The 27225-nt window shown below is 37.8% G+C and overlaps 1 protein-coding gene across 7 annotated transcripts in view; it reads right to left on the minus strand.

Moving 5' to 3' along the window:
* Positions 1 to 1149: 1149 nt before the first annotated feature.
* Positions 1150 to 27225, minus strand: part of PLS3 (plastin 3) — an 89362-nt gene continuing 63286 nt past the window's right edge. For all 7 annotated transcript variants that reach the window (XM_036303947.1, XM_036303950.1, XM_036303951.1 and 4 more), the window contains 14 exons: positions 26568 to 26731; positions 20016 to 20145; positions 19381 to 19513; positions 16902 to 16983; positions 14955 to 15120; positions 12357 to 12499; positions 9291 to 9386; positions 7687 to 7882; positions 6024 to 6102; positions 5127 to 5241; positions 4753 to 4886; positions 3997 to 4120; positions 3639 to 3763; positions 1150 to 2386 (listed from right to left, as the gene is read on the minus strand). In XM_036303947.1, coding sequence (XP_036159840.1) covers positions 2254 to 2386; positions 3639 to 3763; positions 3997 to 4120; positions 4753 to 4886; positions 5127 to 5241; positions 6024 to 6102; positions 7687 to 7882; positions 9291 to 9386; positions 12357 to 12499; positions 14955 to 15120; positions 16902 to 16983; positions 19381 to 19513; positions 20016 to 20145; positions 26568 to 26731 — 1820 coding nt within the window. In that variant the 3' untranslated portion in view covers positions 1150 to 2253. The remainder of the gene's footprint in view (positions 2387 to 3638; positions 3764 to 3996; positions 4121 to 4752; positions 4887 to 5126; positions 5242 to 6023; positions 6103 to 7686; positions 7883 to 9290; positions 9387 to 12356; positions 12500 to 14954; positions 15121 to 16901; positions 16984 to 19380; positions 19514 to 20015; positions 20146 to 26567; positions 26732 to 27225) is intronic.

Consider the following 27225-nt stretch of genomic DNA (forward strand, 5'->3'; position numbering starts at 1 on the left):
CCCACGTGATGGTATTTGGAGGTGGGGTCTTTAGAGGTGATTAGGTCACAAGGATGGAGCCCTAATGAATGGGATTAGTGACCTTATTTGAGACTCCAGATAGCTCCCTTGCCTTTTCTGCCATTTTGGGTTATAGCTAAAAGACAGCCATTTATGAACCAGGAAGTAGGCCCTCACCAGACACTGAACCTGTCAGCACCTTGATCTTAGACTTCCCAGACTGCACAACTGTGAGAAATAAATTTTTCTTGTTTACAAGTATAGTCTATGATATTCTGTTACAGCAGCCCAAATAGACTAAGACAATGGGACTTAACTATTTGTCTTGTTTATCTCTAGTTTGACTTTTTTATTGTATTTCTTTAGATATTTTTGCTAAAGCAGAATTGTCAAATTTATCATTCTCTTATTTTACGTCTTTGGGGTTAGTATCATACTTAGGTCTGTCTTACTCTTAGACTATAAATACAAAATATTTTATAACATCACCATGCAGTCCCTCATTGGACTGCTTTCATAGTACTCATTCACACAAAGCCTTAATGGTACCATAAACCACTGGTTGTCAACTAGGGATGCTTTTGCCCCACATGGGACATTTGCCTACACGCTGGGGGTGTGCTACTGATATCCTAAAATGCACAGAATAGCCCCCTCTCCAACAAAAAGTTATCCAGCTCAAAATGTCAATAGTGATGAAGTTGAAAAAATCTATAAACCACCTCTCTTTCCTGGTTGTTCAGCTCCCCATTGTTTTAGTCTTCTGAATATCATAGAATATTGAAAAGATTGAGTGAGATGGGAAAGAAAGAAAAAGGGAGGATCTGGATAAGGAAATTTTCATATGCTGGAGAAAACCATCTTTTCTCATTGGTTTTATCCTTAATTCAGTCCCTGCAATTCACCGACAAAAGCTTACATTTTTTTTTATTGATTAAGGTATTACATATGTGTCCTTACCCCCCAATTGCCCCCCCCCACCCCGGCTCATGCCCTCACCCCCCTGGTGTCTGTGTCCATTGATTATGCCAAAAGCTTAAACTTAACAAACATTATTTTATACAGTACAACAGAAAAAGAGTCAAAATATGGGAGAAAAAAAACTGGCGAACATCATTAACATACTACTAAGGGACAGAAGCATGAACAGACTATTATGTAAATGCCTTTATTTGAACTAATACATTGCTATCAGATTACATAATTTTTCAGAGTTAGAGTAACATTATAATCTTGGAAACTATAGCAAACAGCTTGACAAAGCAAGAGTACATAAGTCCTACATATATAATTTTTATGTTTTAGTGACCACATCTCCTTGTCTTAGGTGTAAAATTAGAAAATCTATTGTACACTTAGCATACCTGGCCTACTGCATCCTACCTAAGTTCTGAGCATACTCTCTCCTTGAAAGTGTCATATTCAACAGCATTTTAAATCTAAAGAGAGTTTGATGATACAGGTTTTAAAACAAATAAGCCGAAATTGAACCAAGTGTTTTAAGACAAAATATATGTCAACTGTTTACAGCTTGGTTATGAGGGGGAAGATGCAAATTTAAGGTACATTTTCCTCTACTTATGTTTTTTACTTACTTGAAGACCCCTTTAAAAAAGTAGCAAAATCAGCAGTCTTATTTAATGTAATCAAAATATTCTTAAATGTACAAAAAAAGGATCATGTAGAAAGAATACTGTAAAAAGATACTAATTTTAAGAATAAAAGAATATGAAAAGCTTCTATTACATTCTGCACAGCCAGTTACTTCCGCAAATTTTCAGTACTATCAAGATAAGCAAAGGCTACTCACAACCAAATACCCTCTGACCACAGTTCTTGATTAAGAACTAGCATACCGGATGGAAAGCAAAATTATTGTCTAATAATAGTTGTATCCAACCGTCTAAGGAAGTCTCAAGAGGTGGACATTCTAAGAGGGACAAAGATATATAGAGAGAAATAACATATAACGAGGGGAAATGTCAAAGGCAGCAATCTAGGAGAGTAAATGATTTGGCTATGAGCACGTTTCAGGTGTGCCGATCAATCCAACTAGGACTAGGGGAAAGAGGACTTGTTTTTCTGAAAACTCTTTCCCCTGAGGGCTCTCATGAGGAGCTAGTCTTCTTAATCAAAATGAAAAGTCCTTTAAATGACCAACAGTTCCTTAAGCCATGAGCACTTCACCTGGAAATAGCTGACTTGCTAATCATGCACCTGGGAGCGAGACTGTTTTTATTCAAATTGGTTATTTTACACTCTCTTCATCCCCCTGCCCATCAAGCATGCAAACACGGTCATGACCATCTTGGGCTTTACTTCCACAAGGTCTTCAGGAAGCGCGTACACCCTGGCTCCAATTCTTCTAGCCATTGACACAGCATACCTATTTTTTGAGGAAACGAAAATTAAGATGAAAATCTTGTCAGTCAAGCACACAATATGAGACATCTATTTTCTATAATCATTTGGCTTCCACATTGAAAGTTCAAATCGAAACCATTTCACTTTTTGTTGTTTTGTTTTCGAGGTTACTCTTAAGGGACACCAGGTTTTTAAGCTCTGCCATTTGGGACTGATAACATTTATTCACTTATTTTCTCCAATACAAAATTATATAGTTAATTTTGGAGCACGGACTTGATATGAAAACAAAAAATACACACACACACAAAATCACCAGATTGGCTGCACAATCAATGCTTTTTTTAAAGGGCATGTGGTTAAATAATTTTTTTTACACTCTCACGTGACCTTAGAGATATGGGGTGGAAAATTATACCAGATGCAAAATCCAAGTTGCTTTGGTAGATGCAGTGAATACTTCCAAATTTCTACATGGCACATGGCCAGAGTGACTAGAGCAAGGAACAGAAAGGGCAGACAAAGGAAGGAAGGAAAGAACTGACATGCCCAGCTAGAGAAATCTGCAGAGGAGCACACCACAATTAATACATGTGGCATTTCTAGGTGTTTATTAACAGGAATTTTTTTTTGCAGTAATGCTCCTTAGCTAGCCTATGAAGCTCTGCTCTGGGGTGATTTTCAATGTACTAATAAAGCTCTCATGGGTTGCCCATAAATCCAGGTCGCAGTCAAGGTCTTTGGTGAAGAAGGGAAGAGACGGGTGGAAAAGATCTCAATGCTGTTGAAATGCAAGAAACTTCCAAAGCATATTTTCAGCTGAGGGTTAAGCATCCTGCCCATTTAGGGACCAAGATAATGAGCTCAACATACACAGCCAGAGTGATCTATGCATAGTAAAAAGGGTATCAGAGGATAATGTGTTTTTAAAAAGTGAGACAGAAGAATACTCTCATCTAAGGCAGATTATCCTTAGCTCATTTTTCCCTTGTAAATTTGTAGCCAAGTTGCATTAAAGCATACACTACATTATTTCTCTAATTCCCTGAAGCAACAACTGATTGAGCACCTGCTAGGTCAGGCACAATGCTAGGCTCTTATGTATTTTGTTCATTTCAAAATCTCCAAGTTAATTATTATTGTTCCCATTCTACTGATGAGGACTCTCAGGCTCAAAGAGGTTTCCCCTAGGTGACACAATTCTTAAGTGGTAGAATTTGACTGAGAATGAAGATCTGCCTGGCTCTTGCAGGACATCAGGTGGCATCCCTTACTTGGCATTATTGTGCTTGTCATCTTCTGTTAGATTGCCACTCTTAACAAGGTCATAGTTTATGCAGCCTGGCTGGATGGCGTCAATTAAATCCACAACTGCCAAACTGGAGCTGATCGTCTTGTCCTAGTGTAAAAGGAGAACAAATCTGAGAATTTTAATATGTACAAATTTCAATATGTAAAACATGAGATTACTTACATAAAGTTCCCAAAACAAAAGGCCAGAGAATTCAAAGAGAATCTTGCCATTAGCCCAATGATAATTCTCACTCACAATGAGCCAAAGGTTGTCCTTCCAAAATTACAGAGACCTTCTAACAAACATAATGTTTAATAGTCACACATGGAAATCCTTACCTTAAAACTCTGAATGGAAGTTGATTTGCCAGCTTCCCTCAACGTTTTGTTGACCCAGCTTACAATGATGTCGTCATTAGCTTTCTGACCATCTCCAAGATCTTCCAGGACATTGAGGGTATATCTAAAAGAAGAAGCCGAAGAAAAGGTCCCAATCTACTTTATGAGTAAAAATGTGAACTTTAGGAAGATGCTTCAGCTTCCATTTCTTTTATTCCTTAGGTTTGAGAAACTAAAGGTTTCAAGTAGAAGTGGGTTGCTAGTGATTTACCCTTTGCAGTAGTGGAGGTGACAGTGGGACTTAAGATTTTCAGTGTTTTAATGAGCAAGCTCAACCGTCCACAGCAGGCACATTTGGTATTAGTCCGACTGTGGTAAAATCTTAAAATAAGCCCTGCTTTGGCTGGTACCCAGTCATAACAAATGTTTTTCAGTATTATAGTTAAGAGATCTTTTTTAAATGGATACATGGGATGTTCATAATTTCTTCTGGTTATTTCTATATTCATTGACTTTAGGCGAGGCTCAAGTGTATGTGTCAGGTTTCTAAGAAAATGTTCACAGTTCTGTTGCCCAACTCTCAAGGAGGCATCATCTCCCACGGAATATCAAACATGCTCATTACTTAAGCTCATTTCAGAGTCTAAATACAAACATTTCAAAGGTGTAGTCATTGATGTGTTTGCTTAAAAATAACAACTAGTTTACAGACCTGTATCAGAGTGAAGCTTAAACAGCCCTAATTGTGTATCATACCTTCTCATCAGCTGCCAGACCAAAGCTAAAGTCAAGGTTTGGTTCCCATCATTCAGGTCTTGCCCTCCAATGCCAACCAGGGAGAATTTGGCAGGGTGCTTCCCTAATTCAACAGCATAGTTGCAGTTTTCTAGCTGCAAACACACAAAAGTAAATGGTTAAAGATTTTCATTTGTTTAGTCTGTACACGTGTGTGATGCCAGACGCTTAGCACACAACAGTAAATAAGACACAGTTCCTGTCCACACACAACAGCAAATAAGACACAGTTCCTGTCCACAAGAAGCTCTGAGTTAAGAGATTTCCAAACAAAAGAAACAAATTTAGAAGAAAAATAGTTGGTAACAAAGATATGTGGCAATTTAATTTTCTACCTTTTTCATGTTGGCTCCAAGTTTTGGGTATGGAGGTTTATTAACCTTACTCCAGTCAACAGGAACTTTAATTCGCTCATACAACTGTAAGATTACCAGGGCATCTTGCAGGTCACTAATAATTTAAAAATGATTTAATTAGTATTTTCAAACACTTGGCTTTTGTTCCTTAAAACCAATAACATGACACTGTCAAACAAGACATATAAAGCCAGAGGTAATACCCAAGACATATATTCTATCAATCTATGCCGAAAATAGAGCTAAGACCATCTGATTCACTTAAAAGTATTTGTTGAGAGCTTACTGTTTGCAAGGCACTGCTCTAGAAGCTGGGCATATAGGAGAAAAATCCCTGGCTTTACATTAGAGTCAGAGAGAGAGAGAGAGAGAGAGAGAGAGAGAGAGAGAGAGAGAGAGAGAGAGAGAGAGAGAGAATATGAGAATAAACAAGTACATGGATATGATTTGGGGGTGCATGCAAGTCTTATGAAGAAAAACAGAACTAGGGTTAGAGTTTAGAGAGTGGCCGGTGGTGGTCAACACCTGAATCTGTTGATCTGAACCAGTGGTGTGAATATAGTAAGGGAGTGAGGCATTAGATGTAGAAAAGAACATTCTAGGCTGAGAGAACAGTGAGCACAAAGGCCCCCAGGCATCATGGATGGTCTACTTAAAGTGTTCCTTGATGATCTTTGTCTCAAATTAGGGTATCTTCTATCCAGAAAGACATTAATGCATTCTATCACTTACAGTTGATGATATCACAGCTCAACATTTTCCAATATAAATAACCACTATAAATTAATATTTAGAAAATTTTTAGAGCAGTAATTATTTGTGTAGCACCCATTCATGATGTTCATTACTATTTATAATGGCAGTAGGAAGGCTTACGCGTAGAGATGGTTTACATGGGGATTAACCCCAAGAGAGTTCATCCAGTTACGGAAGGTTCTTTCTTCACGAGTTTCTCCTATTAAGAATATTAACAAATTTTATATTCATTAAACTCCTTGTATATGTGCATATAATGTCAATCAATACATAAGACTAGTTCCTCTCCAGATATAAAGGTTTTCTCCTTATGAATTTCTAAGCATTCTAAGTACATCCTCTAGAGCAGCCATGGGCAAACTATGGCCCGTTTGAAATGAATAAAACGAAAAAAAAAAAAAAAGACTGTACCCTTTTATGTAATGATGTTTACTTTGAATTTATATTAGTTCACACAAACACTCCATCCATGCTTTTGTTCCGGCCCTCTGGTCCAGTTTAAGAACCCACTGTGGCCCTCGAGTCAAAAAGTTTGCCCACCCCTGGTCTAGACACATGCTTATTTTTAAAATTTGTTCATTTACTTTAAAATGAAAGAACAGGACCTTATTATAACCAGTTAAGCAATTTAGACATTTAGGAACTTTTTATAAACTCCCACTCTCCTTTAATTCTTCTCCAATGTTGCTCAAGTCACCGTACTTCAAAGTAACTGATGTTATCAAGTGTAGTTTGAATCTTAAAAATTTGCTCTGGTCATATGAATCTATATTCATATTAATTTACACCTTTCCTCTACCCATTTTTATTTTTTAACTTTTAAAAAACTTTAATGAATTTATTGGGGTGATATTGGTTAATACAAATATAGGTTTCAGGTACACAATTCTATAATACATCACTGGTATATTGTATTGTATGTTCACTAAACTACACGACTGCTTCTTTTTACACACCTATATTAAAGCAACAAATTACTTGAAATGTCAAAAGCATAAAATTTAGATATTTTATAGTAATGCCAATGGAAAGTCAACAACTGCTATTTACATTTGTTATTTTTTCAATACTATACTTTATATATATATATGAATGACCTGGAAAAGGTAAACTGCTTTCCCCAAAGTTAAACAAATAATTACTACACATTATTACTATTTTTTTGAGTAGATACGTGTGAAAGAAATGAGGGGCATAGTTCCAGTTAGTCTGACTGTGGAAGAATGAAACATAAGTATTGTAAATTTATAGATCAAATTTTATGCAGATGCACATTTGTCTTGTGAGACATTAAAAATGTGATCTAATTTTAAAATATTAAAATAAAACATTGGTTTACTAAAGGGACTTAAGCTAGACTACTTTAATTTTTAAAGTTCTCTCATATCACTCAGCCGGTGTGGCTCAGTGGTTGAATGTCGACCCATGAACCAAGATATTTGATTCCAGTCAGGCCACATGCCTGGGTTGCGGGATCGATCCCCAGTGGGGGGCATGCAGGAGGCATCCGATCAATGATTCTCTCTTATCATTGATGTTTCTATCTCTCTATCCTTCTCCCTTCCTCCCTTTCTCTCTCTAAAAAAATAAATAAAAACATAAAAAAATAAAAGTTCCCTTGTATCATCCCTTTCTGTCAGCTGCCATTTTTTTACTCAGTCTTTGAGTCTACTTCTAGCAGATGTTTGCTAAATGAAAGTGGATAAGGAAACTTAAGTCAAGATTATGAAATCATTGTGGTCTGCATATTTCCGCTCTGTAGTACCAGTCATTAGAATTTTACCTTCTAATAGAGTCCAGTCAATATCCTGGTTCTCTGGCTTAGTTAGTGCTGGATACTTATTAAACAGGTTAGCCACAAAGGCTAAGTTCAGTTTGGGGTTTCCACTGACAACATCAGCAGGGGTAACAAACTGTCTGCAACCTAATTTGTCCGCTTGTTGAAGCATACTCTCAGCTCTCTTCAAATCATCTGTTTCCTGTTGAAGTAAAAGAAGACATTTTTAAGAGGCTATACTCAAAATACAAAAATGTTTCCTTATAATGATAGGCTGTATATAAAATTCTACTTTCTCTTACCCAACATATGGTACTTATTATAAATTGTTTTGAATGAAAAAAAAAAAAAAAAAATTGGCCCTGCTGGATTTGCAGTACCTTGAAAATACCCTAGATGGCACCAGATCATAGCTCTAAGGACGGAATACATTAAACTCAACTGAAATAACATCTGCTAAACTCCATCAAGAAAAAGCTAAAACTTTTCAGAAAAGTAGGTCCTAGAGAAGGTGTAAGGCTAAAAGATGAAGGACCCTGCAAAAAAAGGAAAAGCAAAGGCTATGAGATAAATAAAATGAGCGTTTGGGGGTACAGATTAGTGGGAAATAACACGGGGTAGGAGAGATGGGGTGGCCTTAAAATGCTATGCAGGACGTTTCAGACTGAACTCTAGAGTCAATGGGAATCCTAGAAGGATTCTGAGGAGGAAAGAGACAAAGAAAGGAGTGTTTTAGGAAGATCACTCAGGGAGGATTGGCTGAAGACTTTATCAGAATCAGAATCAGTTAGTATACTGGTGCCATTTACCCAGGCATCTGGCTTCCTCAGTGCACAGGATGGTGCCTCATTTGTATCAAGAGTGACATGAACCGGAGTTTCATATTTAACATACAGACAGAAATATAAGCAAACAAGTCAGTTATAAATTCATTTCTAATAAGGGCAGTGTAAATGGGTTAGCCAGTGCAATCCACTCAATCCTATTGCATAATAGGCTAGAAATGTGGATTTTTAAGATTAGTACATGCATTCTATATCTAATGGGTATAAAGAATGACGACCCTAGAAACTTGACATTAAACAGGCTGGTCCAGCTCCTTACTTTGTGTATGAACAAAGTGAGATCCAATTTTGGGAAGGAAATAGTCCCTGATCATTGAACAAATTAATGGTGTAACCAGGGAACATGGTTCATGTCAGTAATTCCCCAATTGTATTTCATGGATCAGGAGTTTGTAAACATATTCATATTATTCTCAAAACAGGATAACAGATGCATATAAAAATATGTAGTCATTACATCTGTCACTGTGGTTATAATCCAAACATTTGGGAAAGGTCAGTCTCTAGTACTTATTTCCCCATGCTTGCTTTGAATATTTTATGCCATTCATTATAAACCATTACTGCCATAATTATGGAACTCACTACTGAACTCTCAAAATAAAGTCTTTCTGCCTCTGAATGATAAGTATAGCAATTAAAATTAAAGTAATACTTAAAACTGTCAATACCACTACATATATCATTATAAACACTCTTGTATTTATAAGAAATTGACAATAATTTTGTAAGATTGTAAAGTTGAAAAGAAGCACCTATACTTACATTGAAACCTGACATGTTAATATCTATCCGTGGTTCACCTTCCTTTTGTCCTTTTGGTGCAATTTGATTGAGAAGATGGAAATAGGCTTTGGAATCCTACGGATGAATTGAAAATGTCAGTGAGATCACATTCACAAAGAATGAATGCATCCTATTGTCCCATGTTTGGAAGAATATTTGCACTGAAGTTTTAAAGAATATATGGCACAAACATCTGTCTTCTAATTTAACAGACCTTTTCCCCCGAAAAGTTCATTTATCTGGTCTTATGTCTGCCTTGAAAATAGATGAACTGGATTTTGTCACAATTTTACAATTTCTTGAAGTAACCAACACAATAATGCTAGTAAACACAAAACTAGTTCTGTACCTTCACTGAATTACTGAAGTCAATAAGCTTGGGAGATAAAATAAGCAAGAAAAATCAGTGGGAGAGTAGAAATCCAGGAAGCATAGGGAAAGATAAAATAAACAGGTTATATCATTACAAAGCACAATACATACCGCACCCTATGAAAAAGAGATTAGCTGTGTTAAAGATGTATTTAATTGTAAATTTAAATGAAATTTTAACAAAATGAGCAACACTTCAAGTGGCGAAATAACATTTAACCCTTTATGATCTGAATATACTTAACCCAAAAAAGCCTCTCTTTTTGTAGTGAGCTCCTGAACTCTTTCGGAACTTGAACATTTTCCCTTGAAATCCCAGTTCCTAAAACAAAGTGGCATTGCTCATATTGGGGGGGATGGGCCCAGTGAATTCAGGCTGTGTGGACATTCCACAGAACACAGCTCGAAAACCATTAGGTTAGCACAAACACTTAATAGGGGTCTTCACCACACATATCAAGAAAAATTCTGCCTCTCTGGAATACCAGAGGACAGGAACTGGAGTCAAGAAGCCTTAATCGCCCTAGCTGGTTTGGCTCAGTGGATAGATAGAGTGTTGGCCTGCGGACTAAAGGGTCCCGGGTTCGATTCCAGCCAAGAAAGAGCACATGCCCAGGTTGTGGGCTTGGTCCCCGGTGTGGGGCGTGTAGGAGGCAGCCGATCAATGATTCTCTCTCATCATTGATGTTTCTATCTCTCTCCCCCTCTCCCTTCCTCTCTGAAATCAATTTAAAGAAGAAGAAGAAGAAGAAGAAGGAGAAGGAGGAGGAGGAGGAGGAGGAGGAGGAGGAGGAGGAGGAGGAGGAGGAGGAGGAGGAGGAGGAGGAGAAGGAGAAGGAGAAGGAGAAGGAGAAGGAGAAGGAGAAGGAGAAGGAGAAGGAGAAGGAGAAGGAGAAGGAGAAGGAGAAGGAGAAGGAGAAGGAGGAGAAGGAGAAGGAGAAGGAGAAGGAGAAAGAAGAAGAAGAAGAAGAAGAAGAAGAAGCCGCCTTAATCCTGCTGTATCTGAAGACCACCTTCCCAGGTATGATAGTTTGCTATTACTGGGCCTTGACAGTCCAGACAGGCTCTGAAGGAATGTTTCTCACAGTAAGCTCTGCAGATTATGTGCATCGTGATCCCTGGGATGTTGTTCAAAATACTGATTACTGGATTCAACCCCATTCCTACCAAATATGATGACTCTCTGGGAGCTGCCCAGAAAACTGCATGGTAAACAAGCTGCCCAAGAGAGTTTGATACCCAGTACCCTAAATTATTCTAAGCATGGGGAAAATCAGATGAGTGAAAGTCATTTCAAAGCAATTCATGAAATGCAAACCCAGGTCCTATCATTAGCGGACACAGGATTTTCCTCCTTCTAATAGTGCATGGCAGTTGTGTTAGTGCTTTCATTTACAATTACCCACAAAAGGTGCAGAGAGAATACGTAACTTAATCCTATGCATTTGAGGGGAACAGGTTAAGAACAGACCCAGCGGAGTCTGTATTGACTACACTGAAAAGTGCTTTGCAGGTAAAAAATTGAACTTGAATACAGATATATTGGAAATTCCTTTTCACATGACTGAACAACTCTTTGCTTTTAAAAAATATTTTCAAAACAAGCTTCATTTAAAAATGATATTTCCTTTTGTGCATTTAAAATAAGTCTTAGAACATAAAATGTACCTCTGAATGGTTTTCAGGAACACATCTGATGCATAAGTAAAATATCCTGGGCCACACATGTTGTGTAAATGAAAAGAAGGGACGGGGCCAAGCGCTCTGATAATTTGGGGGCGGGGCACAATTTTCACTGATGAAATCAGTAGTGCAAATAGCCCGCTACTTCCTCTCACCGCTGAACAAATTGATATGATCACAGCCTACTGTTTTCATAGCCCTGTTGGTCAGTGACATCTGGTAAAGATCCTCGCGTTTGTTCCCTGTGTCCCAACATCTGGACTTGGGAGACAGTCCAGTCAGTTAATGAGAACGTCATGATATTTGCTATGACAATTTTGGTTCTCTCTCCTTGAGTAGCCAAGGGCACCATGTTGTAAATGAATGCTACCGATGTCTTCCTTCACTTGCTAGTTTTCCCTACTGTTCATGGGGAGCAGTGAGCTCTAGAATTCGATTCAACGCAAGGAATCTTTGCGGGCCTTTTATATGCCAGGTGTTGTGTCAGAGGTGGACTTAGTAGGAGGGCACTGGGGCAGGGGCTGAAGTAGGAGCCAGACATATATAAGAGCTCATCAGTACTCTCAAGAACTCAATGTCTAAAGGTAGGAGCACATGACAGGAGAGGAGGCATATAAGAAAGGGGAAAGGGAATCTTGAGGTCCTCTCTCTCTTCTATGTCTTTGCTAACAGGTACACTGAGGCCTGGGAAAGGCAGTTAGGAATAGAACAGTTATGGCCCATCCTTTTATACTCCATGTGTAACAGTAAGCAGAATATAAAATGCTAGGACTATAATACTTTTCCTTTTTTCCACAAAATGGAAGCTAGACTTGGTGCCCATGCTCCTTATTTAGCTCCACCTCTCTACTGAAATCTACCATTGGGGTCAAGAGGCAACAAGGCTCGGTGAGAAACTGGTAGGATTTTCCCTCTGTGAAGCTGGGGTGAAATCTCTCAAGTCCCTACAGCCCCCCAAAGTGTCAGGGTTATTTGCACAGTTACAGTTACCTTGATGTCAGCACTAAAGTTGTTGATTTTCTGCCAGCCTGAGTTTTCCAAATGAAAGTTTGCCCATCTAAGTAGAAGCTCTTCTGGAGACAATTTCATAAGCTCCTCTAAAGTCTCACCATCTCGAAGTAAAGCAGCCAAGGCTACAAGAAAAACAATACAAAGCCATGACCCATATATTATAACGATAATGGTAATTCTAAGTTCATTCAGTCTTTTGACACTGTTAAATAATAGAGATGCAAAAACCAGCATGACCTACTTCCTGGTTTCCAGGTACTCAGAGTCTAATAAAAGAGAAATATATAAGTAGATAATTATGAGACAGATAAAGACATTGTCTTATGAGAATACACACAAATATACAGTATTAGTTTTTTCCTTTTTTATTATTCTTCGTATTCAAAATACCAAGTAAATTAAAGCTTTTAAGATGAGCATTTTCACTTTATATCACATATTAACATAAATTGTCCTTGTTTAATAATATTAAAATTACAGATTTGGGGGATGATGTTTAAAATAGTGGAGCCTTTCACCTAACTTTTTATTTAAAGGAACATACAAACATTATGGTATTTACATTTAAGTATAATTAATTAACTCTTGAAGAGTTAAACCTATTTTTAATGGAATACAATTCAACTTTCCATTTTCCATAGCACCTAACATGTAAAGGCTGCTCAATAGTTTTTGTTGTTAAATTGATGTCAGCACTAAAGTTGTTGATTTTCTGCCAGCCTGAGTTTTGAGCTTCTTCCATCAAGTGTGGAAGAAGCAGAGGGGTTTGTATGTGTGTGTGTAAATATTTCTACAGAAAATAAGCAGAGCTTGGATGTTTGCATAGAGCAGTGATTTTCAACCTTTTTCATCTCCTGGCACATATAAACTAATTACTAAAATTCAGCAGCACACCAAAAACTGTATTTTTTGCTGATATGACCAAAAATAAGGTATAATTTTGATCCATTCACACCTGATGGCTATTGTTACGTTGGCCGTTGTCATTTTATTTGACAATCTAAGGGAAAAGAGGCCAGTGCCCCTGACTAAATAGTTTTAAAAATTCTTGCCCTAACCGGTTTGGCTCAGTGGATAGAACGTCAGCCTGTGGACTCAAGGGTCCCAGGTTCGATTCCGGTCAAGGACATGTACCTTGGTTGCGGGCACATCCCCAGTAGGGAGTGTGCAGGAGGCAGCTGATCGATGTTTCTCTCTCATCGATGTTTCTGACTCTCTATCCCTCTCCCTTCCTCTCTGTAAAAAATCAATAAAACATATTTAAAAAAAATTATTGTGGCACACCTGTGTGCCTCTCGAAGCACACTGGTAGAAAACTGCTGGCATAGAGAACTGTCTAAATTCAAGCATTGTTTTATGAAGAAGTTGTGTAATCCTTATGCAATAATTAATTCCCATTAAATAAAAGAGATTTATATTGAACAAGACTGAAAGTGCCTGATTTCCGAAATGGTCTAAGCCAGACCTATAAGGCAAATTTCATTTTTCATGGACTTCGCTTCATGCCATGCCATTTTGGCACTGAGACATTTAAGCAAGGAAAGAGGCTGCATGATCATTTGTACAGAACCCCTCCTGCTGCTCCCCATCTCTGCAAAGTCAAAGGCTAGAAAGGATCAAACAGCCTGACATCTATGCACCTAAGACCTTGTCAAAGATAAATCGCTTGATTTATTACATGAGCCAATATAATTTTATTTTGTTGTCTCCTTTTCCTTTTTCAATGGACCTTGACTCCTTTAACTAGACAAACACCATTGTGAAGATGGCCAGCAGTGACAGAAACTGTATTTGTTTAAATATAGGTACATGTGAGTGGACTGAAAGTACAATAAATTCTTAAAGTGCAAGTCTTATAATGGATAAAAATGTGCAAAATAAGATTCTTGATAGACATTATGAGACCTTGAAATACTGAGAACCCCAAATATATATTCTTTCCCAAAAGTAACTGAGGGTTGAAATGGTGATTTCTGGAATAAAATATGAATATTTGCAGTGGTGCTTACTATTTTAAACTTTATAGGGAGAGAATAATGTAGTACTTCCTTAGACTCCATCACAATCGTATTGCACACACTTATATATTCTACAACTGCGTGCTGTGATTTAGAAACCTATGCTGTAAGAAGGACAATGTTTCTGCTGGTTTGGGAAATAGGAGACCATCAAGGGCAGGTCAGAATATTTTTAAGAGGTCTAAGCCTATGATACAATATAAAAAGAATAAAAAATAATAGGAGATGGTGCACAGTGGTAGAGCTGAGGGTGATGAAGGGGTGGGGTTTGTGTGGACAAAGCAGAAAAGAATAGATATCAAGTTTGGGGATCTTGGGAAAGTTCCTTAAATTCTGTGCTTTGTGTCTTTATTGCAAAATGAATTCTAAAGTGCCAGGCAAATGTTAATTACTACTAAAGAAGGAAGTTATAAGTAGGCTATTTTCCCGAATAACTTTATAGCATTACCTTGTTAATCCTATCATCTAATCACCTCAAGACAGACAGTATGACAGTCTGCATGGCTAGAAAAAAAATAACCAATAAACAAGTTTCAAAATAATGATTGTGTTCCATTACCTTCATTCCTGCTTAATTCAATGTCAGCAAACAAACCGATCTTAATGATTTGCCAAAGCAGTCCCAAAACTAGATGAGGTTTCCCAGCCCGCAAATCCTCTGCACCAATGTTCACAACGTGACACCCAATGGCAGAAGCGGAGTTCAGTGCCAAGTTCAAGTTTTCCTGCAAGAAAGCCAATTTACACACTTGATTCTTGACCTTTACATTTTTTAAGAGTCTATTTCTCCCTTCACTGAAAACAATACTCAACCAGGAAATTAAAACCCTGTATTAGTTTCAGCCACACATGATCCACAGGAAACAAATTCCAGACAGTAGTATTAAAAGCATAGCTAAAACAAATTTCAGCCTTATTGCTATTGTCTTTTCCAGAATTCCATGGGAAGTTAACTTGGTATTTTTATTTGATCCCTTTGGAAATACTAAAGGAAAAGGCTAAGTTACTAAAGTAAGTATATCCATGTAGGTTAAGTGTTGTATTTCTAAAAATGTCTAATGAGAGGTCTATTACATATAGCTGAAAGAGTTCTAGAAGTTCTCAATACCCACATCTGAAGAGGTGTTCTTGCCTGAGGAAATTTTGCTATCTGTCTACTACCTACTTAATGGAAGAGAAAAATGCTCCATTCCTTAAATATGCCAATTAAGAGCTTAAATACAGGGTGTGGCAAAAGTAGGTTTACAGTTGTGAATACCTAAATAGAGTTTATTCTTGTATTATTATTTAATAACTAGAGGCCTGGTGCATGAAATTCATGCACTGGGGGGGGGGGGGAGCGTCCCTCAGCCTGGCCTGTACCATCTCGCAGTCCAGTACCCCTCGCTCCTTACCACTCAGCTGCTGCTCCTTAGCGCTGCGGCGGAGGCGGGAGAGGCTCCTGCCATTGCCCCTGTGCTCGCCAGCCATTAGCCTGGTTTCTGACTGAGTGGCGCTCCCAGTGGGAACACACTGACCACCAGGGGGCAGATGCTAAATGCAGGAGCTGCCCCCTGGTGGTCAGTGTGCATCATAGTGACCAGTCGTTCTGGTTGTTCCATCATAATGGTCACTTAGGCTTTTACTATATAGACTAGAGGCCTGGTGAACGAAATTTGTGCAGGGGATGGGGGTCCCCTCAGCCCAGCCTGCACCCTCTCCAATCCGGGACTGCTTGGGGGATGTCCGATCCTGGGGATCGGGCCTAAACCGGCAGTCGGACATCCCTCTCATAATCCAGGACCACTGGCTCCTAACTGCTCACCTGCCTGCCTGGTCACCCCTAACTGCTGCCCCCGCTGGCTTGGTTGCCTCTTACTGCCCCCCCCTGCCAGCCTGGTTGCCCCCAACTGCCCCCGCTGCCACTCTGGTCACCACATGCAGTCTGCTGCTTGGTCGTTTGGTCGCCCCTCATTGTCCCGTTCCCCCCCCCCCCCGCCCCCGCCAGCCTGGTTGCTCCATGCAGCCTGCTGCTCAGTCGTTTGGTTGTCCCTCACTAACCCCCCTGCCTAGCCCCCCTGCCGGCCTGGTCGCCCCACGCAACCTGTTCGGTCGTCCGTTCGGTTGTTTCGGTTGCAACAGTCACTTAGGCATATATATATATATATATATATATATATATATATATATATATATATATAACTATTTTCCATACAAACAACTGTAAACATACTTTTGCCCTACCCTATATGTTTGCTTATTTCTGCATATTTGAACCACAATATGTAATGAAAAAACATACGCCTTGGAATTAGAGCTGGGTTGGAACCTCAGTTCTAACATTAATTTCGGAAAAGCTCAGAAACACTTCTGAGTTCCAGTTCTGTTCTCTGTAAAATCTGGATAACAATCCTAAACTCAGAGTTGTAAGAATTAAATGAGAAGCTACAAGTACAGAGCCTATGGTCTGTAGAACAAATCCTTAAATTGTAGTTTCATAGAAGACAGAGGGGAGAATAATGCATACCTGAATGATGAAGGGTGTAAGTTTCTTCTTGTTGATTGCTCTTTCATCAATTGTATCAGGAACTGAAAGGTTGATCATTTTACTGAAACAAAATTCAAAAATGAATTGACTTATTTTTTCTTTCTTTTATTGAATGTATTGGGGTGACACTGGTTAATAAAATAATATAGGTTTCAAGTGTACAATTCTATGATACAGAGTTGATTTATTTTAAAGAGTTTGTAAATATCCAGAAATATTTTAAGGCTTATCTGTAATACTATCAACAATAAAAAGTATATTTTTTAAAAAGAAATATTTAAAGCTTATTATAGCTCTCATGTAATCTGAAAAAAATAAATGCAATATATGACTTTTATCATGTTTATCATAAAAAAAAACTACAAACAATGCAAATTAAAAAAAGACCAAAATGTTTACATTAGTTGGGTACTTCTGAGTTGGGGATTGGGGCCTATTTTCTCATTTTATTTTATTTTTGTATTTTCCACATTCTTTTATAAAAATGAATAACTTGGATATTGAAAAAAACTTTATTGAATAAATGTTAAAAACTGATAAAATCCCACATAGAAATTGAGTCTCTTCTAAATTATATAATTCGCAATTAAAAATGCCATTTATTCACAAAGAGGTAAAATTAGGTGAGCATGAAATTCTTTCATTCACCAAATAATTATTGAGTGCTTAAATGATGAGCTCAGCACACTGTATTTGATGCATGTAATACAGTGGTGAGAGAAAGAAAGGTTGTGTTAATTAGGCTAGAATCTGTAACTTATTAGGAAGAATCTCATTTGGTAAAATTTGGAGTTAGACTCTAAAACTTTAGATGTTTATAATATTGCCCTAAAACATGTTTTTCTGCATAAGAAAACTGATGCTACTTTCCATGCAAAATTTAAATATTGACTAAATAGTACCATATTATTTCTCTCTATTAAAACACATGGGGAGCTATTTCTTTAGTATCCATAAGTGACAAAATAGGGGATATCTTACATTTTATTTACTTTTTAAAATCCTCCTCCAAGGACATTTTTTCCATTGATTTTCAGAGAGAGTGGAAAGGAGGGTGGGAGAGAGAGGGGGAGAGAGAGAGAGAGAGAGAGAGACGAAAGAGAAGAGCTTCCATGTGAGACACACATTGTGAGAGAGACACATTAATTGGTTGCCTCTGGCTCACTGCCAGATTGGGGGCTGGGGACTGCACCTGCAACCCAGGTACTATGCCCTTGACTGGGAATTGAACCCGAGACCTTTATTACAAAAAGGAATTTTATTACTGTATACTATCATAGAAAATATATCCACTGTTCTAAGCACTCTATATGTAAGTAGTCATTTACTTAATGCTCACAACAGCCCTGTGAGGAAAGTATAATATAGAAATCATAACAGATGGAAAGTGAAATGCAAATGGGCTGGAATCTTGATTACAGTTGCATAGCTACTGAATGGCAGAGACTGAATATGAACCCAGGCAGGCTGATTATAGGGTATGCTTTTAACTCCCGTGCTACACAGCCTTTATAAATAGGCGCATCAACTGACAAAGTGTTGATAATCTTATGTCATTTCTGCCAAGATACTGTTGGCTCTGGGGTAGCAGCAGTGAGAAATGAATTTTTCAAAAATAAGTAATTGGAGAGTGAGAATTGAAGTGTAGCTTTTTATTTGTTAAATTTTCTTGATTTCAGAGAGGAAGGGAGAGGGAAAGAGAGATAGAAACATCAATGATGAGAGAGAATCATTGATGGGCTGCCTCCTGCACACCCTCCTACTGGGGATCGAGCACACAACTCAGACATGTGCACTTGGCCGGAATCGAATATGGGATCCTTCAGTCTGCAGGCCAATGCTCTATCCACTGAGACAAACCGGCTAGGGCTGAATTGTATTTTTTTTTGTTTCTTTTGGAAACAAAGGTACTTTAGAATAAAAAATTACTGGCATACTTAAGTTCAACAAAGTTATAATGCTCTACCTGCTCAATGATGACAAGAAATCTGAAGCTGAGAGCTTCCCTATAAAGAGGCTCCCAGTCTAAATGGCTGAGTTTTATTTATTTATTTATTTATTTATTTATTTATTTATTTTATATATTTTTTATTGATTTTTTACAGAGAGGAAGGGAGAGAGACAGAGAGTTAGAAACATCGATGAGAGAGAAACATCGATCAGCTGCCTCCTGCACATCCCCCACTGGGGATATGCCCGCAACCCAGGCACATGCCCCTGACCAGAATCGAACCCGGGACCCCTCAGTCCGCAGGCCGACGCTCCATCCACTGAGCCAAACCGGTTTCGGCTAAATGGCTGAGTTTTAGATTCATGTTTTGGTGGTACTTTTATGGACAGACCTAGAGATGAAATGACATGGGCAGAACCAGTACAATTTTCAATTCTAACTATTTCCCAAGATGAAGCTGGAACACTATCTTTGGAAACTTGGGTATAAAATAAGCCAACATCTTACCAAAGCACAATTCCGTCACCAACAGCTTTGAACAGGTCATCGGTATTTGGGTTCATTGGTATAACATGTCGGCAATCAGGATCATTTTCCAAAGCTTTGTTTATCCAGTTAACAAAAGCATATTTTTCTTCCTCTAAAATTATGTTGAATAACAAGAAGTTAGTTCATACTCTGGGTTAAATATGGCTTTAAGGCCTAAAAGAGTTGTTCAGTAATGCTGAACGTGAATGTGTCACACACATGTGGTCATCGTCTTTGGAAACCCAGACATTTGAATGCAACCCAGTGGCTATTAGGAATTATAAAACCAACAGCAACAAAAACCAGAGCAGAGTTAATTGAGTCTTAGAGAATTTCGTTACAAAAATGTTGTACATTTTTATATTACTATAGAACTCTACCATAATGAAGCTTGTCATTACACATATTGTATCATATCTCTTGCAAGCGAACAAAGCCATACAATACTTGTACTGCCTTTACAGCAAGTATTAGTCGCCAAGTCCAAACATATGTCGCAAAGGACTCCTGTATTCTTAATTAGGAGGCAATGTTGTTCTAGAGACCCTCCTTGACCTTGTAGCATGCACCCTACTGAGTTCATTGTGTTAACTTCCTGCACGTGAAACTGTTACCTGAATAGGAATGCTGTGTTCCTTCACTGGAGAGCTCTGACGTTCCTCCCAGAGCGCAAATCCCTTCTTTCCGGTTGATGGCTTTGCGAAAGGTTTTAGCAATATCACTGCTTTTCACCTCTTGGAAAATCTATTAATTGAAATATGTTGTCAATTCACAATTAATTTTATATCAGGCAGAACAATAAGCATAGTTAACTTCTTCTATACGCTGATCACTTAAATTTTCCCCCATAGATGAGCGCTAAAAAAGGAGAACTGAGCTTCAATATAAAAAAAGGGTTTTAGAGGGAGGCGGGGGGGGGGGGAGAGAGAAACATTGATTGGTTGCCTCCCATATGCGCCCCGAAACTGGATGAACCAGAAACCCAAGCATGTGCACAATTCCGCCACCTTTCAGTGTACATGCCTGGGATAATGCTCGAACCAACTTAGCCGCACTGGCCAGGGCCAGACTTGGGTTTTTAAATGGTAACCGAGTACTACAACACTGCTACTGAAAACGAAGCACCAGAAAGGAAACGGCACACACTTGTCAAAAACATTAAGTGCCACATGCAGTGAATCCACTTCAAGCTGAAAACTAGTGTGCGACAAAGGTGTAGGGAAACCCGTTCATGTTCTATGAACAAGGGAGGCTTTGCTCTTTTCCTGGAGAGAAGAGGTTAAAGGATCCCCGCTTCTTTAACCACAATTCTTAGTGCAAAGAAAGATGAAAATTTATGACTCAACCAAAAAACCGATTTTTGGTGTAATAGGGTAGCTCAGTAGGAGTTTGTTCAATCAAAATGTATAGAACAATAAGGTGAAAAATGTGATTAGTTGGCAGCAATATATGACTATTGTGAATAAACACAGACAAGAGGCTTTTCAGTGATTGTCTTGTTTGTACATTTAGGAAGTCCAGAGTCTCTGCACAACAAGGGACATGGCTAACTAAATTAACTTGCAAATTCTAATTGCCCAAGAGCAGGCTGTAGCAAAGCAAATGTCACAGCCTACTTGGCTGAATGAATGGACAATTTAAAGGACTGTCTATATATTCCTTAAATACTGGAATTGACCTAACTCTGAATTTGTTCCCGATCTACCAATGTGCATGGCTAAATTAGTCACTGCCAGTAAAACAAGAACAAGATGTGGCATCTCCATAAAAATTTCTTTAAAAGGTGTTTAGAACACATAAGTGCACTTATCAAAAGAAACATAAGGTCCTAATGAAAAGGTTACTGAACAAATAGAAAGTAACTCAAAGGCCTTTAGCATTACGGACAAGTACATACTCTCTCTCTCACACACACACTCATGTCAGGAAGTGCAGCCTACGTTTGAAATTCATAGAACAGGGTCAATCCAGGTTGTATCTGGGAGAGCGAGCATGAGAAGAAGCTGAAATCCAGCCCATGCTCCACTAGCCAGGCCTACTTTATGTCCTGCACTAGACTGTGTAAAGCAGAAAGCAGGAGTACCTTTTCTAAATGTGAAAAGGTCTGGGGGGCCGAAACCGGTTTGGCTCAGTGGATAGAGCGTTGGCCTGCGGACTGAAAGGTCCCAGGTTCGATTCCGGTCAAGGGCATGTACCTGGGTTGCGGGCATATCCCCAGTGGGAGATGTGCAGGAGGCAGCTGATCGATGTTTGTCTCTCATCGATGTTTCTAACTCTCTATCTCTCTCCCTTCCTCTCTGTAAAAAATCAATAAAATATATTAAAAAAAAAAAGGTCTGGGGGGCGGGGCGGGGCACCGTTTTGTGATTAATCCACCTAGAGAGTGACTTTTTATAACTGGTAGAAAAGTTGCTGTTGGTGTTGTCAGCGGCCCTATCACAAAGTCATCTTTTCTTGTTACCTTTCTTTTTCTTTGTTTTTAAAGAATTTTGGGTGTTTTTGTTTTGTTTTTTACAATTTTTTTTATTGATTTTTAGAGAGAGAGGGAGAAGGAGAGGGAAACATCTATGTGAGAGTAGAACATCAATCAACTGCCTCCTACCGGGGATTGAGCCTGCAACTTGGACATGTGTCCTGACCAGGAACCTTTCAGTGCGTGGGATGATGCCCAACCAACTGAGCTGCCCAGCCAGGGCCTGTTATCTTTCTTAAATCCTACTTTCCTTGGACTTATAAACCCAATTTTATATAGGAAAATAGTAAGCAGTAAGTTTTACAATATCAAGCTTACTCAATTTCTGTAGCTGGGATTTTGTGCTATACCTGTAATTTCAGAGGTAGAATTTTAGAATAGATGCATGTGTGTGTGTGTATATGGGGGTAGACATAGACACCCACATGCACACTAACTACTCTAAATACTGCACACAGCCAGCGAAATCACTCTCCTTTCTCTCTGGATTCCTTGACTCCTTGATTCCTGTAGTGTGAACCTAACTCATGCATTCTGGGCAATTTTCAAATTATTAAAATTATTTTTACTTATACTGATTTTTTCCATTTAACTTTAATTTGATCCAATTTACCTTTAACTTCTAAGCCAAGATTATACAATAAAATGGTTACCTGGGAATGTAGCAATCTTAACTGTGATGCATTTTGTCCCCGTATCTCCTCCTTCAATAATTATATATCAGCTCAGTGAAAAAACAATATTCACTATTCTACCTCATTCTGAACTCTACTTCATTTAGTAAAACATTGTCCAATAAATTAAAATCTAAAATGTGTAAGTTTCCTCATGACTGACATATCATCAATCACTGGAATGACAAAAAATGTCCAAAATGTTACTGCCGCAGAATGATTTATGAAAAATTATTTTTCTTATTACAAATGTTTTTGCTTCAAGGATTATTTTCTTCTAAAAATTAGGTTGTTGCCATGATCACAATTTCAGCTGGAAAAAAATCTAAATTTATATACACCATGGAAAAGAGAAATGAAACAAATAGTAGTAATAATAAAAATGCTGTACAATATTGTGATGCAATTACTGAATAGTTCTAAACTCCTGATGCTCAGGAATGACATTCAAACTTGCAATTAAATTAGTTAATTTTTAATTGTCTTAGAAGTTACATGTCCTTCATTTTCTAAATATTTTTAAAAAATTATTACAGCCAAGCTCAAATTTTCAGTTTTATATTATTTTCTCTGTTCTTTAGATTTAAAAAAATCAAAAGATAAAAGATAATTGAAGATTTATGCATCTATTAAACTGATTCACAACTCGAGAATTTGCATTTTGTTTGTGACTTTAGAAAAGAAATTGCTCCAGTGGATGACAAAGCTATTTGAGTATAAGCCTTGGTTTAACAAGAATCTCTGAAATCAGAGATAACACAAGGCCAACTACTGTGCTGGAGACTTCTCAATGAATATTTTCAAAGCTGCCCATTGTGATACTAATGAGCTCACTGTTTTCCCTCCAAGAGGAAGGACTTGCTTTATCGGGTGTGAACAAACTCCTGGTGTGCACAGCTCACTCTCGGTCTATACATCTTTTCCAGCCTCTTTTATGGAATATATATGTTTCTTATTCCTTTCAAAAGTCCCACCTCCTTTCTAGCTCAGCAAAGAATTAGTGGCCACCCTCCTGCCCCCCCAAAAATCCAGAGGCATAGAATTTAAAAAGGAAATATTTCAGAAAGAATTACCAAATATATATACTGTATATTGATTGGCTTCCAGTGTTAGAGGCTTGTTTTCAAAGTAGCAGGTTTACATTGGGGGGTGGGAGGGGGTGGGGGATTTGTTGTAGGCCTAAACCTAGTAACAACAGCAATTTAAATGAAAAACAAAATGCTAACATGCATCAACAAGTTTATTTCTATTTGCTTATGTTAATACCTGATAGGTATAACTTCCTCTTTCTCAGATAACTGAGATCTACCTATAGGGCAGTTTGTAAGCTATTTCATTGATGGCAAAGCACATGGGAGTGAACAGACATCTGGTTAAACGCCCATTACTTTCAGTACAGTCATGGTGTTGTCATTCTGAAACTTTAGGGAGGTTATTTTTATTGTCCTTCATATTTCAAATTTCTTGAATAGAAGGAAGATAACTGAAAAAAGCCATTAATCCCCTTTGTAAAGTTGGGTAAGTCACTTCCTTTTTCAGGAACCCAGGTGTTTTTTTTTTGTTTTTTGTTTTTTTTTAATTTGTAAAATGGAGTATAAACGTATGGATTCCTTCCTATTCTAAAATGTACATTTTAAGTGAAAATGTCCTTATTAATATTTTACTTTAAAAATTCCCTGGTGATGCCAAAATTATTAGGCATGTAACTTTTAAAGAATATACTAAGGTATATTCACATAAAGGCCAAAAATAGCTGTGCAAAATCTGCAACGTTTCAAAATGTACAAAATTGTTTCCCCAAGACAATTTTTCTCAAAGACATGTTCATAATTTTATCTTTAACAATACCGGCACACTGCAAATCTTAATGACTTAAGTCTGTTCTTTCTAGATTCAAAAATTCTGAACAGCAAGTTATATTAAAAAAACCCCAATCACAGTTAACTACTGCTATAAGCTGCTTTAAATTCACAATAAAACATGCAGTTACAAGGTGAGCAAGTTATACAGCAGAGGACATGCAAGTGCTCATATTGCAAGTCAACTGCCACTTACTATTGGACACAGAACTCAAAACAAAAGACTTTGGCAATAACTGGAGACAAAAACTGTGGGGAGGAAATCAGTATTTCAAAAAAAGGTGGTAAGAACTATATCATTTTAATTATGAAACATGTTTGCATTTTTAAAACAATAACAACCCTCCTCCCCAAAATGCCATCAGCTAAGTAGACATCATTCCTTAGTCAACTTGCTTCTTGAACTCTTTTGGTGCTTTTAAAAGGGGATAATTCTAATTGGAGAGAACATATCAGAATTTTAGTTGCTATGGTTACTGACGGGTATATGTTGTCATTTCAGGTGTCTTGGGGCAAAAAAAAAGAGGATAGGAGTGCTAGGAAATTTGTGATAAATATTTGGCACTGCTTAGCTATTTGCAAATACTGCAAAGAATGCCTAATTAGATCTAGTCAAACTTGGTCTTAAATTAATAATAAATAAAAACAAAATCTTAAGAGTGTTTTTTTAGACATTCAATATTATTTTATATTATAGTTTCAGATGTACAGTATAGTGATCAGACAATTATATAATTTACAAAGTGATCCCCTGATAATTCATGTACCCACCTGGCACCAGACATAACTATTACAATATTATTGACTATATTCTTAAGGGTGTCCTTAATTGAGGGAAGAGGTAACATTTATTCTTTAACATATATCTCAAATACTTTGTCAATGAATACGGATTGAAAATGGCCTAGGTCCAGAAAATCTAGACCTCACTCGCTAGCAGCTAAAATCAACAGTGAGTGCTACACATACACTCTCCAAACACTGAGTACAGAACAATAAACCAGGTGCTTGGGGGTCAAAAAATTAAGAAACCAGGTCCTAACACTGAATATTATTTTATGATACTAGAGAAGAACACAAGAATTTTAAATGCCTCTTCCAATGAACTGAAAAGACATGCTTCTAACTTTTAATTGTTAAAATTATCATCCTAGAGAAAATGGTACGGCTAAATACTACTGCAAGAGTAGCAAACATCTTTTTAATCAGAATGTTCAACTCAGGAAACTTCCAAGACTGTGAGTCAGGGTGTATTATTAAAATTTAGGAACACACTGTTCACTGAGGGAGAGAGAAAGAGGACTTCAAGGATGTCATTTAGCACCTTGGAAAATGCCCTCTAATGAAGCCCTAAAAGGGACTGTTCACCTTACCAAGTGAGCAGTATGTTATATCTTTGTCAGTGCCCGTTTTCTCAATTCTTTTGCTAAGATATTTAATGGCTAAAAGAGCTAACTAAATTTAGTGGCTAGGATGAGAGAAATTTCATTAGTTACACCAGCACTAATACAATATATCTAGGAACTTAGCAAGATGGTACTTATGACTCCATAATTCCACTAGACCAGTGGTCGGCAAACCGCGGCTCGAGAGCCACATGCGGCTCTTTGGCCCCTTGAGTGTGGCTCTTCCACAAAATACCACGTGCGGGTACGCACGTACAGTGCGATTGAAACTTCGTGGCCCATGCGCAGAAGTCGGTTTTCGGCCTGGGGGAGTCTATTTTGAAGAAGCGGCATTAGAAGAAGTGGGGGGTGTGGGTCGGTTGGCGGTGGGAGACGTGGCGCGGGGGAGGTACATTGTTTTGAGGTACATTCGCTGAGGTCGACCCCTTCCAACTCTCCCATCCACACTGATCTATCTGAAACAAGTATACAAGACGAGTGTGGATGGGAGAGTTGGAAGGGGTCGACCTCAGCTAACGTGCCTCAATCAGATTGAGGACGTTTTTAGCAAGGGCCAGCTTACTAGTACCCTAATTAAGTTAATAACAATGTACCTACCTATATAGTTTAAGTTTAAAAAAATTTGGCTCTCAAAAAATATTTCAATCGTTGTACTGTTGATATTTGGCTCTGTTGACTAATGAGTTTGCCGACCACTGCACTAGACAAAGGAACAATCAGTTGTAAAAATGGTGGATTTTCATTTCATACTTACATAAACAAATTCGTCAAAACTTATCTTTCCATCTTTATTTCTGTCACCATCCAGCATGAGTTTCTGAATAATTTCTCTCACTTTATATCCCGGTAATGGCATATTAGCTTCCTTGAAAAGCTCGTGAAGTTCATAGTCACAAATGAATCCATTGCTGTTGAGATCTTTATAAAAAGGAAGAGCAAACAAAATAGGAAAAAACTTTTAGAAGAAAGAAGTAAACCTATTATTTTTCTGCATTTGAGGCTCAGTTTATGAACTTGCCTAAATACAATTTTTTCTTTCATATTGTTTAGTACCTAAGGTTGTTTGAAAGGGAAAAGCAAATTTTAATAGAAAGATTAGGGTTTTACATCATGTATCCTGTATATTAAACAGTGTATAAGTAGCTTTGCTTATTAAAATAGCAACCCAAATATTAAGAAAGCACAGTTGCTTAATAAAATCAGAATTAAATAATGAAGTTAATAGAACTTATTAAAAGAATACATTGTACACCAATAAAACACTGACATGGTATAAAATAATTTTTATTGTAGCTATTTGGGTGTTTTCCTTCTTCTTCCATTAGTCTAATAGAATAGTTTTATGAGTTAATGCCGATTATATTACAAAGCACACCTCAAATTAAGTTACCATTTTCAGTGCCAATTTCTTA

Source organism: Myotis myotis, unplaced genomic scaffold, assembly GCF_014108235.1.
Source record: "Myotis myotis isolate mMyoMyo1 unplaced genomic scaffold, mMyoMyo1.p scaffold_m19_p_4, whole genome shotgun sequence".
Taxonomy (NCBI): Eukaryota; Metazoa; Chordata; class Mammalia; order Chiroptera; family Vespertilionidae; genus Myotis; species Myotis myotis.